The sequence below is a fragment of the Syngnathus floridae genome, chromosome 7 (assembly GCF_059516105.1).
Source record: "Syngnathus floridae isolate MCC-2025c chromosome 7, RoL_Sflo_1.0, whole genome shotgun sequence".
NCBI classification, from domain to species: Eukaryota; Metazoa; Chordata; class Actinopteri; order Syngnathiformes; family Syngnathidae; genus Syngnathus; species Syngnathus floridae.
The window spans coordinates 7,367,461-7,381,010 of NC_142419.1; the positions used below are offsets into that span (position 1 = coordinate 7,367,461).

General features: G+C 41.0%; 1 protein-coding gene across 5 annotated transcripts in view; it reads right to left on the reverse strand.

Annotated features, from left to right (window-relative positions):
- Positions 1 to 13,550, reverse strand: part of pde3a (phosphodiesterase 3A, cGMP-inhibited) — a 32,207-nt gene that overhangs the window by 12,931 nt on the left and 5,726 nt on the right. For 4 of the 5 annotated variants that reach the window (XM_088380800.1, XM_088380799.1, XM_088380798.1 and 1 more), the window contains 6 exons: positions 4,167 to 4,412; positions 2,676 to 2,821; positions 2,479 to 2,594; positions 1,869 to 2,112; positions 1,333 to 1,409; positions 847 to 1,043 (listed from right to left, as the gene is read on the reverse strand). In XM_088380800.1, the coding sequence (XP_088236926.1) occupies positions 847 to 1,043; positions 1,333 to 1,409; positions 1,869 to 2,112; positions 2,479 to 2,594; positions 2,676 to 2,821; positions 4,167 to 4,412 (1,026 nt within the window). The remainder of the gene's footprint in view (positions 1 to 846; positions 1,044 to 1,332; positions 1,410 to 1,868; positions 2,113 to 2,478; positions 2,595 to 2,675; positions 2,822 to 4,166; positions 4,413 to 13,550) is intronic. The other variant, XM_088380801.1, reaches the window with a different exon arrangement.

Consider the following 13,550-nt stretch of genomic DNA (forward strand, 5'->3'; position numbering starts at 1 on the left):
CTGTTCTACCTTGCTTAGATAGTCAGCAGGATAAAATGTGATTATCTACGACTATGACGTCACAGCTTTCCAGGCACCAGCGTGAATATAAACCAATAAATTTGCAAAGTAAATTCACTGTCCTACAGTGTAAACTATCAACAGCAACAGCGAGAGCATGCTTGGTGGGAGCGAAGCACTTGAAGACTCCAGACTAACTTTTGGGATAAATATTTGCCTTAGCTGACACTTCCGCCTGTCCTAAATCAATGAGCCTTGTAGCTATTGCAGCAAACAGATGCCCAGTGTTTGTTGCCGAAGCTGAACAGCCAAGAAATATTCAAATACTTCCTGAGGCAAAAATGTCTCAAGGTTATGACTCACATGTGCAAAATAAAGTTATGGCTGTATTGATTGCTACGGTAATGCCTCTTGGCGTGAATTTCAAATTTAATAAACAAAACAACAACAAAAAGTAGGAAAATGTATAAATAATTCATAGTAAACCCATAAAACTCGCTTCTCTTTCGGTGAGAGCACACCCTGAATTGGTCGCAAGCCAATCGTAAGCCACATACAAACAACCATATTGGCACTTATGGGCAATTTAGTCTTTAATTAACCTAACATGTATGTTTGTGCTATGAGAGAGGAAGCCAAAGTTAGCGAGGACATCCCATGCCACCACAGGCAAAACATGCAAACCACACACGGAAAGGCTGGAGCCGAGATTTGAACCCTGAACCACAGACTTGTGAGACAGACATGTTGACCACCAGGCCACCGAGCTACCCTTAACTAACTCGAGTAATCAAATGAAATGAAACATGTTTTTGTCACACTACCATCTAAAACCTGTTTGCCAACCTCAGGGGACGGCAGGAGGGGATGCAGAACGATGCTCTCCGACGGATAGTCCCGGCAGCCTTCTCTTAGCTCCGACGTCTTCTTGCCTGCTTCGGCGTCTTCTTCATTCTGTGCAAAGTCGCTGCTGTCACTGTGGTTGGTCTCATAAGTGCTGTCATAGGTGCTGTCGTAGTCCGATGAGGCAACTGCACGCTCATCTGACAAGAACACGGAATATGCAGTCAGCACTGGTGTGATAAAACGATTTAGTAAGAGTGACATTAACAGTCTCCTTGCAAACCTTTTAATCGCAGAAATACAATTCAAAAAAATAATCTACTTGAGGATTCCTCATCATGTTAGAAGGGTTTGTCTTTCCCACTGATCCTACATGCAGGAGCTAAATTTAAGGAGACTCATTTGTATGTATTAAAAAAAGCAATGATCATCGTCTTGTGCAGAATAGCCAAACGTATCTGAAATGTATGCAAGCATAAATCTGTTTACCTGGACAGGGTAGTCGATCTACCTTGACAATAGATTCTACCCCGTGGTTCAGTCGATTGTTGAACGGCCTGCCGCAGCTGATGATGAGAGCAGAGGATGCACATTATTTGATCGTGATCATTCTGTGATTACTGACTCATTTCCTGTCCTCTTTGAGTGACTCATTTCCTCACAGACAGTTATAGTATTCTCATTTAGATATACCCAATTATATATGTTTATCTTTTGATGCACCATTTATGTCAACATTGAAATAATGTAAAAATAGAAAATGCAGTCCTAAAGATATTTTTAAGTTATGTCATGGACATAATCTCATGTAATGTAAACTTGCCATAAAATAATCACATGCTACTTTCTTATTTTATTTCTATTTAAAAAAATTGACTATTGACCAGTAGTGGTGACACAAAAAATAAAAAATACAAAATAAAGAAACTGAAAATATAAAGGAATTGGACTCACTGTCCTAATAATCTTGGAAGACAATTAATGTGGCAAATGCTGCTAATATTGTTGTTTGAAGCTGTATTTACCTGCTACAGAGTGACGGAGGTCGCCAATGAGGGGTGGTGGAGCTTGGGGCGCTCTGGCTGTGAGTTAAGGCTCGGTGGTGACTCTTGGAAGCCACACAGCCACGGCTCTGCTCTGTCAGCGGCCCAGTAATCTCGGGAAGCTGAACTAAACATGTCTTGATAGTTGGGCTGGAGACGGGACTTCCCTGAACAGGGGGTGATGGACACGGAGAGCCCAGAGGTGATATGTTGGAGCGGGTGAAACCTGTAGGAGAGATTAACCAACTTTATGTGACACTACAAAGACAAGTGGGCACTTGCTGCTGACACAGAAGCCTTGTAAGGAATGTTTTATGGAATTTTCTCCATTCATCCAAAAGAGCAGATGTGCTCAAATGTCACTGTTATTAGAAGAGAGGTTCTGGCTTGAACAGAGGTCGCCCGGTTTTAGTTCATCCCAAACCTATTTGATGGGTTTAATGTCAAGGCTTTTAAACTCCTCCACACCAAAGTCGCCTAGTAAGCTTGTCTTTATTGACATTGCTTTGTGCATCCAGCCACGGTCATTAATTCAACATTGTCATTGCAAATTTTCTATGACTTATTTTTATAGCTTGACCTTTTCACCTACCTGGTTTGCTTAGCGGTTTGCTGTAGAAGTGGTTCAGTGTGATGGATGCAGCACAGGAGGCAGACATGGAGCGGCTTTTGGAGATGGTTGACATGACTGAGTTTCTCCATGATTCACTGAATTAATGAGTTAAAAAAAAAAAACAGAAAGATCAATCATTAATCCCATCCCACAATCACATGTAATGATGGCATTACCTTTCTGTGGTGTATTTGATGCTAGCTGAGCGGTCTCTTCGTACAGGACCGGGCTCTATGGCAGGTAGCCCAGTGGCTGACGTGGTCGTGGTCCACGTTGATGAGATTCTCCGCAACAACCCTGGGGGAAGGCTTCGCCTGATACGCTGCCAATGCACAAAAGACAAATACAGTAATACCTCAAAAGTTGAACACTCAAAAACTGGTATGGTTCTCCCTATAGAATAGAATCAATTATTCTATTGATTTGTCTATGAATTAATTGGATATTTTTTTTACAATAAAATGTATTACAAAACAATGTTCCCCAATTTGCCCTGCAATTGGCTGGCAACCGGTTCAGGGTGTCCCCCGCCTGCTGCCCGATGACGGCTGGGATAGGCTCCAGCACACCCGCGACCCCGTGGGGACTGAGCGGTTCAGAAAATGGATGGATGGATGTTCCCCAATTACTTTTCATTCACCAATTATTGTTGGTAATTTAGTGATTAAAAGAAAGAACAATATTACATCAGCTGCTCTGAAAATCATGTTGAGTTGTATGCTACAACTACACAAACATTACAAAACAATGAAGCAACCACAACGCTCTTAAACGTCTTGCCAAAAAACATGCACACGTAACATTTATAGATTCCAAATATGAAAAAAAGGTGGTGGATTTTGAACATAATATTGTAAAGAGCATTTTGGACTTAACGTCCCCTTTAACAGCACTAAAGCCAAGAACAATATTTTCCTCTTACAATATTGTCCTGTTTCCTTTATAAACACAGGGAATAGCTAAATCAAGTTAACAAAGCGCTCTCCTCAAGGCAGTTTCATTCAAGAGAGCAGCAGTAGTGATCTTAATTATCAATTTACCCTTTGCTAAATGAGAACCCGCATATACTGTCAGTGAGCTAGCATTTCATTGAGCTCCATGTTTGTGTGCATTCATGCAGTGTTAAAACTACTTTCCCGGTAGGGCGTTCTTGCCTTGCATCATACGCTTTATTTAGTTTCCTTGCCGCCTAAAGTGCCTGCATACATTTTGAAGCGCTGGCCTTGTAAAACATTAAAAAGCCCTTCAGAGGCACGTGCATCATTGTTTAGTTACATTACAGCTCAATGCTATGTCAGCAAAGAGGGGCTGACGTATGCATATCAATGTAGGCTATGCAACAAAAAAAATGACAAGTTTTTTTTTTTATGGGGGAGAGTAGCTGTGTGGAGTTTTTATGTTCTTAGTATGTTTGTGTTCTCTGTGGGGACAGTATGTACATAAGTGTAACTTTATGATTGTTTACTTTAATGTTATTTTAGGCACGCATGTAGTTGCTAATGTGCATTTTGGGTGTGTGCTGGTGAAGGTTGTGTTCAATGTCACAAAAGAACGCACGTCGGGTTGAAAGGCGGTCCCTAACATTACATCAGGGTTTTGTTCGCACTTTCTTAAGTTGGACAGCAGGGGGACATAAGCATAGAGCTGGTAAGAAAAAAAACATTCACCTTTGGAATGGCCAGTCTTTCTACTTTATCAGGCCCGTCCTCTGAGTCGGAGCAGGCGTGTGTGACCAGTGGCATGTGAGGCCGATGGAGTGGCTGGAGGATAATCTGAGTGCTGAGGAGGCTGCTGACAGCCTTTAAAGAGCTGCAGGTGTTAGGGGGCAGCGACGGGTCTGCCAGCAAGTCTGATATCAATCCATGGGCCTCACCCATCACTGCAATGTCCACCACCACACTGGTACCCGAAGACTGGAGAAGAGAAGAGAAAAGAAGAAAAGTCGGTCAGTCGTGCTTGCAATACAAATACATCACACCACGGTGACGCACGCACTCGCTTTGGGAGTAGGATGACGTTTGTGGAATAGTCACGCACGAACCATCTCTCGTGGCAAAATCAACCTTAAATATACAGCAATACCTAGACATATTTGTTTGAGATGAATTGAAATAGCATTACTGTGCTTCAGCCAGCCAAAAAAAAACATCAAATCAAATTGTTCTTATGTGTTATTACAAAGAAATAACGGCTGAATGTGTAAGTGTGGCTCTGCTGTTTTTCTGAATTCACTTACTTGCAACCTGCCCTCCATTGTTTGATGGAATGCAACATTTTTTGGGCTTTTACACATACCAAGTAAAATGAAGTATTTTTTTAATAGTCAAGGAATGCTGCTAATAAATAAAAGAACAGTGAGAATCCAAAAATTTGCTTGTTGTTACTCTTGCTGAAGGACGGCCTCTGCTGCTACGCCACCTTCTCTCATCTAAATTTAGCAGTCAGTGACTGATAAGCCCAAATTGGTCCACCTTGGGTAGTTTCAGTGATGGATTCTTACATCAATGTCAACAAATGCTAATCAGCTCTTCTTGATCTTTTAATCAATAGCCCCAAAACATGTACCAGGACACACATACATAATTTATCCATCCATTTTCATACACCAAAACACAATTGGCCCACAAGGAATAAAAAGCAGTACTGCAATGCTCTATGGTGAAATAAACAATAGCTTACCTAAAGATTGTACCAATTTATATGTTTTTTGAGTTGAGCGCTATCACTAGGAATACGCCACACAGATATACTGCCGCTCAAGTGAAGGGAAGCGGGGGCAGCTACTAATGCACTTTCAACCACTTATTGATCAGGACAGTCAAATACAGAGATACAAAATGAAAACAGGATCATGGAGAACTAACACAGAACTAACAACATGGTAAACCACCAACCTCACAGACTGCAGCTTCTAAAGACACTCACAAGGCCACAAACTGAACATTTGATTAGGAGTCGTCGTGCATCCAATAGGGCTTATGTGTTCATTTTATTTAGTATGTCACTTCAATTGCCAGATAATTGTATAATGGCTTTGGAAACGATAGCTTTCATTTACATTTGTAGCACTTGCAGAAGCAACTAATGACTACAAGTGAGTTGATAATACTAAACAATAGGAATAGAAAGAGTCTTTTGGTAATACTGAATGGTGACAAAATGGTGCTAAATGAAGATATTCAAACCAGAGCAGATGTTTTTTTTCCCTCTTTCCTCCTTTTCTCCACCACTGAGGCAACACACGAAGCACACGTGACACTTTTATAAGCGTTGGCTCACCCATCTGCCTCACCCCAAGGCATCTTTGCTTGGCGATTGCCAGCAACCTCTTTTTGCCACTCTGCTTGTATCTGTGACCAACTTTTGACGTCACAGCCCTGCAGTGCACAGAGGGCAGCAAGGATTGACTGGCAGCTCCCGACCAGGCATTCAACCATCTGATTAATATCCGGCATATCAGAAATTTAGATGACTGGATTTTCCAATCTCTGAGGCACTGTCCGCTCGTTGTAAAGTAGGTGAACAGCTGAACTCATATTACGAAGGAGTTATGTGCCAATACAGCAAAGACAAAGGAGCACAGAGTGGATTTTTTGTTGTTAGCTTTGTTTGTAGCATTAGTATTCCAAGTCTACAGATGATGAAGACCATCATTAAACCTTGTCTGATGACTTTGGAGTTTGAACAAGACCCCAACTCACCTACGGTGATATTTGCCTACTCACTCATTTTACCACCGCGTGAGCTGTTTCGAAGCTAGTTTAACAATATTAAAGTTGGCAAATCAAAGTCATACTCGAACAGAAACAGCTTAAAGCTGTTATGCACACTACATATATTATTATTACTTTACGTTCATTAAAATATGTACAACTTTGTACTCCCATACTTAGGGGCATGAAAGGTAATGCCAGCACTCTGATTTCAAACAAAACTGACAGATGATTCTCGTAACATGCTTCCTAACACAAATTGCATCAACTCTTGAAACATGTTTGCTGATGAGTAAACGCCATCATCAAGCGTGTTGGGAGATTGTTTCCTGGAAGAGTGCGTGACGGTACAAGTGCGTGTGGGAGTGTGCACGTGTCACCTCAACCTGAACAAAACCCATTAGACCACTCCAGAGCTTTATGACATCCTGATATTGTGACATTTAGTCATTACCTGGCAGTAATGGACTTTCTCTGTGGTGACAGGGGAAGCTTGCATGTGTGTGCACGCATGTGTGTGTGTTTGGGCATGAGTGTGTTTTTGTGGGGGTTTTCGACCTTGGAATTGAGGATACTATTTTGCAATGGGATAATGTAATTACTGATCCTAGTGTATCAAAGCAAGGAAAAGTTTATTTTCCTAAAATAACATAAGGCAATTCAAAGTGCTTCACGGGAAATAAAATAAAACATAAATTCCAATCAAATAACTTAAATAAATGTGAGGAAAAAATACTTTCAGGTGTTACGTATATGCACAGCTAGTTCTTTTCCAGCCTGAATTTCTGTCCCTTATTATATCAATCTTTCATAATTAAATACAAAATAATTTTTTCAGGTTTAGTCATGTGATTCATAACACAACCTATTGCTTGCAAAATATTTGCAGGTGAATCCAATGTGGTATAAATAAATGCGCAGGTAACACCACACTGGCGTAGCGAGACGAAGTAGAGGTAATTGATTAATTTCAGCATGATGGCCACAGATACAGTAGGGGAAGTATCAGTCAATGCCTTAGAACCATCAAACCTGCTACCCAAAGTCACTGAATGGATGTTACATGCATTCATATCTCATCATATGGAAACTTTCCTGCTCACTCTGCATCTAAACCCCCATCATCTTCTCTTGAGACGGTAAGATACTATGTAGGCAGATAAGGCAGATGGTGAAAGAGGAGAGATAAAGCAAAGCGAAAGAGAATGCTAGAGAGGAAAAAGAGTTGAGTCCAAAGGCAGCCTGTGGTCAGTCAAGTGAAAATGGGAACAGCTCATTCAAGCAGGCCAGCTGAGCTCATGGACACTTTACATTCTGTTATTGTCATTTTCCTTAGTGCATAAGAAAACCACTATAGAATGTGATCAGCTGTAAAATTCAAGATTCTGACACAAGCTCATATTTTATGAAAAAGGTGCTGGTGAAATATCTGGTAAGCATATAATGCCATCATTCCTCCTTTCTTTCACAACTGTGAAAGTCAACAACACACGCCAGAGGCCACGTTCATGTCCGGGACAGAATGACTGCAGAGTTAGACACTATTGCGGGATTGCAGAGATCAGAGTTGCAGGGCAATTAAGTCATAGAAAAAGTAAACATTGTTGATGATGATAAAAATATGCATCCATTTTGTGAAATGAGGGTGAGATGGGTGTTGGGTGAGTTATTTTGCCATTCTTTTTAAATAGGATATTTTGAGACAAAATCATTCAGACAATCCTTTACTGTTCACCTGAGGGGAAAGTCAAGACTCGGGATTCAAGATTGTTCCTACAACTCAGCAAGAACTCATGACAAAAAAGACATGTAGAACAATTGTGTTCTCTTAGGAGAGCATAAAAAAATAACACAGACCGTTTTATTAAAGGAACCTGGTGGCCATAAAAAAATAATAGTCACACTAAATCTCCCTTCAGCAAACAAACACCAACTGCTGCACACGCATAACCTAAAAACTTGTCTGCATCAAGCTTAATTTAGACATCGCTTCAAGTTGTCCTATCTCTCCCTTCCTAATTAAATGGCTTTCTGATTTTCAGCACACGCATGCACAAACGCACAATAGGAACATACACATACTGTCCAGAAAGTCTTCATGTCAACACATACTCTACCTGCTTAGCAGGATGTGAATTGTCCAGGGGGCATCCCATGATACCCGATGAGTGCCTCCTCTGCATCTTTTATGTTGGCACTGTGCACAAATCAAGTAGTCTTGTGATACAATATGCTGAAGCAGCCTAAGCAGTGATCTCTGTCCTTAACTGCAGTTCAAATGGCACACGAACATCAATACAGAGCATCTGACATTTCAGTGGAGCAGCCCACTCTCGTTTCCTCGCTCGCTCTTCTAATCTGCTTCTCTGCTCTCCTCTGCCACCTCATGAACCTCCCTCTGCCCTGTAACCCGCCTGCCTCCCAAGTTGCATCTGCCAATCGCAAGTGTCCACTGCCGGTCCAGTGATGAGACGAGCTGCAAAACACGGAAATCCCAGGTATTGAAAATACCTGGTTGCTAAGATTCATTGGGACAAAGATCAAAGTGGGTCGTCAATGGGCCATAAACTAGTTGTTGGATCCTTCGATGGTCACAATTGTGGAGGGTTTCCTGTAATAGGTGTTCATGACAACCAAGATGTGGGTACGATATTATCAGAAAACAGTTGTTACATATTGATCATTGCCCAAATATAGGCATCAATGTTGTTGAATGGGTTTTAAAATCAAAGAAACCAGCTAAAAATCCTTAAAATTATTTTTTGCCCACATGTGGGTAGTAAAGATGTGCTTCTTTATGAATGAGGCCAATATGATGGTACAATTTATTCAAATACAATACACAGTAATATCATTTGCCCCAATTACAATACAGTATTGTACAAGTCGCTATAACTGAGATGAAATGAGTTGACCGACTTTGGTATGACTGCTCTATGTTTACACCGTGCGTACGTACGGACCCCAAGTGACATGACTGTAACACACACTTTGAAAGCATTAGAAAAAATTTTATGCAGCTTGAGTGTAGCTCAAGCACGGCATGTAGCATAGACTAACCAACTAAAAAGGATGGCATGCCTTGAAGGAAGGAAGGAAGGAAGGAAGGAAGGAAGGAAGGAAGGAAGGAAGGAAGGAAGGAAGGAAGGAAGGAAGGAAGGAAGGAAGGAAGGAAGGAAGGAAGGAAGGAAGGAAGGAAGGAAGGAAGGAAGGAAGGAAGGAAGGAAGGAAGGAAGGAAGGACTTTATTCTTAAACCCATTCCCTTTTTTTAAATCAAATTTTCAATTTTTTTTCCCCACTGTGACTGCTCTATAAACAATGTCAGTGAGTGTGGTTGCGCATTTTAAAATGAGGACAAAAAAGAGGAAGCACATTCCTCTTCATTTGCTGTCTCTACTTTACTTGCCCTCATGCCTCCATCTAAAAATAAAAGAGGAGCAGGAGCTACTGATGATGATGAAGAAATAGACTCATCACTATTCTGTCACTACCGACGGTTGATGTGCAGCACCATCCACCAACCCCCATCCCGCCTCCCCCTGCTGCAATGATTTTACAACTTGTTTGCCATAGCAGTCAAATGATAAGATTGAAAGTGTTTTTCTGAGTAAAAGCCTCTGACAGAGTTACCTTTGCTTCCTGCACTGCACGTTAGGACACAAACACAAAAGAAAGCTGCAATCGGTGCTGATAGTATACCATCATATAATCCGATACAGTCTTGAAAGTTTATATTATTTAGTAAAAATTGCGACATACGAGTAAACAGCATTTATATACATGATCCTTTTACTGTAGAAGCACCATAGGCTCAAACCAGTTTTTACCTTCTAGACCTGGATTTGCCACCTCAGTGAAAATACTCAATTGCCTCTGCATCATAAAGCAACAATTAAAACTAACTATGGAATGTGCTAGGCATCAAAAATCATGGTTTACCTACTGAACTGATGTGTTTGTGTTCTTAGTGTGCATTAAAGTGGTTATGACGCTGACGCCGCCAAGTCCACCTTCCTCCCACATTGTCATCATTGCACAAAACCGCATTAGTGCTGCTCAATGAAGCTAATTGCTCCCAATACTCATCTTAGGAGGCCCTGTGAAACCAGACCAACCTGGCCGTTGCTTACTGATCTAATTAAGTGCTCACCTCATGCGTGTGTCTAAGTGTGTGTGTGTGTGTGTGTGTGTGTGTGTGTGTGTGTGTGTGTGTGTGTGTGTGTGTGTGTGTGTGTGTGTGTGTGTGTGTGTGTGTGTGTGTGTGCGTGCGTGTGTGCGTGTGTGTGTGAGAGAGAGAGAACTATGACGTCAAAACAGCTAGGTGTCTTCTGAGCATTAGTATTATACGACGAGTAAAAAAAACTAAACCCAACAAAGGAAGATGTCAAATATCAATGTTCACTGTGCTATACAGTATAAGCAACATATTTGGCTCTCAGAAATCAAAAGTAATGCTTGGGTGACATGGAAAGAAGGAGAAGGAAAAATTGTATCTATAAATTATTTATCTGCATTTATCGTCTACTTTTCATTACAAAGTGGTATGTCGTGATTTAACAGTTTTCCCTAAGGTTAAAGTATGAGCTTGTCCTTATGACCATAAATAATTCAAAATTCACTAAAAATAAATACTCCATGCATATGTGCCATGACTGAAAGGTGAAACGACTTCAAATACTTCATATACAAATTCATTTTTTAAATGGAGGAATGACATCATTTTCATCACGTTTATCTCCACCCTTTTGCATCCCTTGTGAATGGATTGTGCTGATGGCAGTTGTGAACACCGCCTCTGGCAAATGTGTGCGCGCGTGCGTGTGTGTGTGTGTCTCACAGAGGAGTTGCATGACTAGGCCTTTGCATGTAATGTCAAGTAAATGCATACATGCATCTGTCAGCAAAATTATAATTGTGCATGTCCTTTTTGCATTCGCCCTATCACGTATGTGATGTGTGACATGCTGTGTTGACACTCTTACATTAAGGCTTTCTTCAAGACACGTTAGAATTCGTCTGTGAGATTTGTTGTTCACTCATTCGGAAGAACATTTGTGAGCTCAGGGGTCACTGACGCTAGACCAGAGTGACATTTGATGGGGTTAAGGTCATCGTTCTGCGTGATCCCAAATACACTATTTCTCAAATGTGAGTTAAAACGCATAAATGCAAACTTTGCCCTGTATTGTATGGTAAAACTGGAAAAGAAAACTGTTAGGGTAATAACAGTGCACATTCCAACTCCAACATATCATCTTTACTTCAGCGACTAAAATGCATCACACGCTATCAAGTCCTGCATGCACTGAGCTCATTTGAAATTCACACACATCATTTCCTCCCAGCATCTCCCATCCTCCCTCCACCCTTCAAGAACGCACGGCTAAGTGGAGTGCTTTTACCGAACGTTGTTGTAGCCATGTAAGGCTACTGACGCCAGCTTGTCATCCTACTCCTATTGCTGCAAGACCAAAGTGCGTCACAACTCCCATAACCCACTTCTCTTTGTCAGCTTTCTGCTTTCATTGATTGACATTGACGATGCCGGGCATTTCAGGTCCACACCCATCAAACACTTATCCTCCATTAGGAGCCGCATGTATACTGACAAACATTTTATTTCTTTTGTCATTTTCCTCCCATCTTGAAATGCTACAATTGTTACCACAGGACAATCAGGCAACCACAAAACATTATGGGACAAAACAACGATTTGGGAGAAGAGAAGTAGGGGATGGAGTTGTGCCGAAGAGTGTTAAGCTGGCACGTTGAAGGGTACTGAATTTGAGAGAAAAGAACAGAATGCTTTTTTTTTTAAACCTGTAAAGCATAAATGCATACTTAGGGTGTCAGTATTTCACATAACGATAATCACAGCATTGTATGAATAATCAGAAACGTGATCTTCCAGAGAGCCAGTGTTTTGTTACTATGCAACATATGACATCACGAGTCTGCTAACAGTCGTTCTAGCACTTAGCTGCTCTACACTATGTCATCAATGTGTGCCTCAGCATCTGTGAGTGAGACACGCAACTGAACATTATGGCGGAGAAATAAAAGCACTCCCAGATGCATAGGATTTAATACTACCCTTGATTATCTGATTAGTTAATGTAAAGCTAAACTGGACAATCCAAGACAAACATACTGTGAGGAGACTGTTGACTGAGCACAAGCCACAAGGAAGTAGAGACACACAAACACACACACAAAGCACGACCTCTATGATACATAGCTGTTCAGTAAGACACTCAGTAGAAACACTTGGTAGCATTTTGCAATAAATATTTAGCTGACATGTGCTTGTGAGTGTACTTTGAGTATACAGTAATTTTCTATGCCACATTGTGTATACTGTGCAGTACTGTCTTTGCAGAAAGGAAGGACTAAATCACCTATTTTGGACTGAACCTTTATGAGCTGTTTCTTCTTCAATAAATAATTGCACTGAACAGTGGTTAGTCGTGTTGATGTTCTACTGTAGCTTGCGAGTTTCTGTGATGGATCGCAGAGCACAGAACAGATGCCAGTAAGGTTTTATAAATCTTTTTAATGTCCATAACAACTTCAAGGGGGAAAGACAGGAGCAATCATACAAAGAAAAACTTGCTAGGCGACGAGCAGAATAGCGAGCAGAGTGATGGAAACCAGGAGAACACAAATAACAACAAAAAAAAAACAGGAAAAAAATAGCTAAGTACAAAACTTTGTATACAAATTGTCACAAATACAAAGAAGAAAAGGGGCATAGGTAACATTCCAGAAACAAAGAATCATCTGGCCGACTTTGGCCCCTAATGCCGACCTTGAATGCTTTTCCAAAATTAGATAAAAGCCAGACTTTATAAAGATCGACGATGGAATGGAGTTCACTTACTTTAGTCTTTTGTTGGACAAGTTCAACCACTGAACTGTTTTAACAGAATGAATTTAAAAGTCTGAGGGAATACATATTTCCTCAAAATTTCAAAAATGGATCACAAACTTCACGTTTAATTTCCCTACAAATAACCTGTGGCGGGCTAGACTTTGAGAAGAGGGTTTTTGCGCCGTTGTGGGCGTGAACACAGACAATTTGATCCACCATAGTAGAAACAGCTCCTTTCATTCCTTTTAAAATCGGCACGCAAGAGGTACACAGTCCTTAACATGGTGGAAGCTCAAACTGATTTGCTGAAGTCCATGCAGGAGATCAAAGTAGTACATTTATAAGGTACGGCAAGCAGACCTGACGGATGATGTAAAGTTGGCTAGGAAGATGACAGATCTGCAAAGTGGGCACATGGATGTGTCGGTGTGTTTGTTTTTATGTGTCAGTCATGTGACTGACAGGT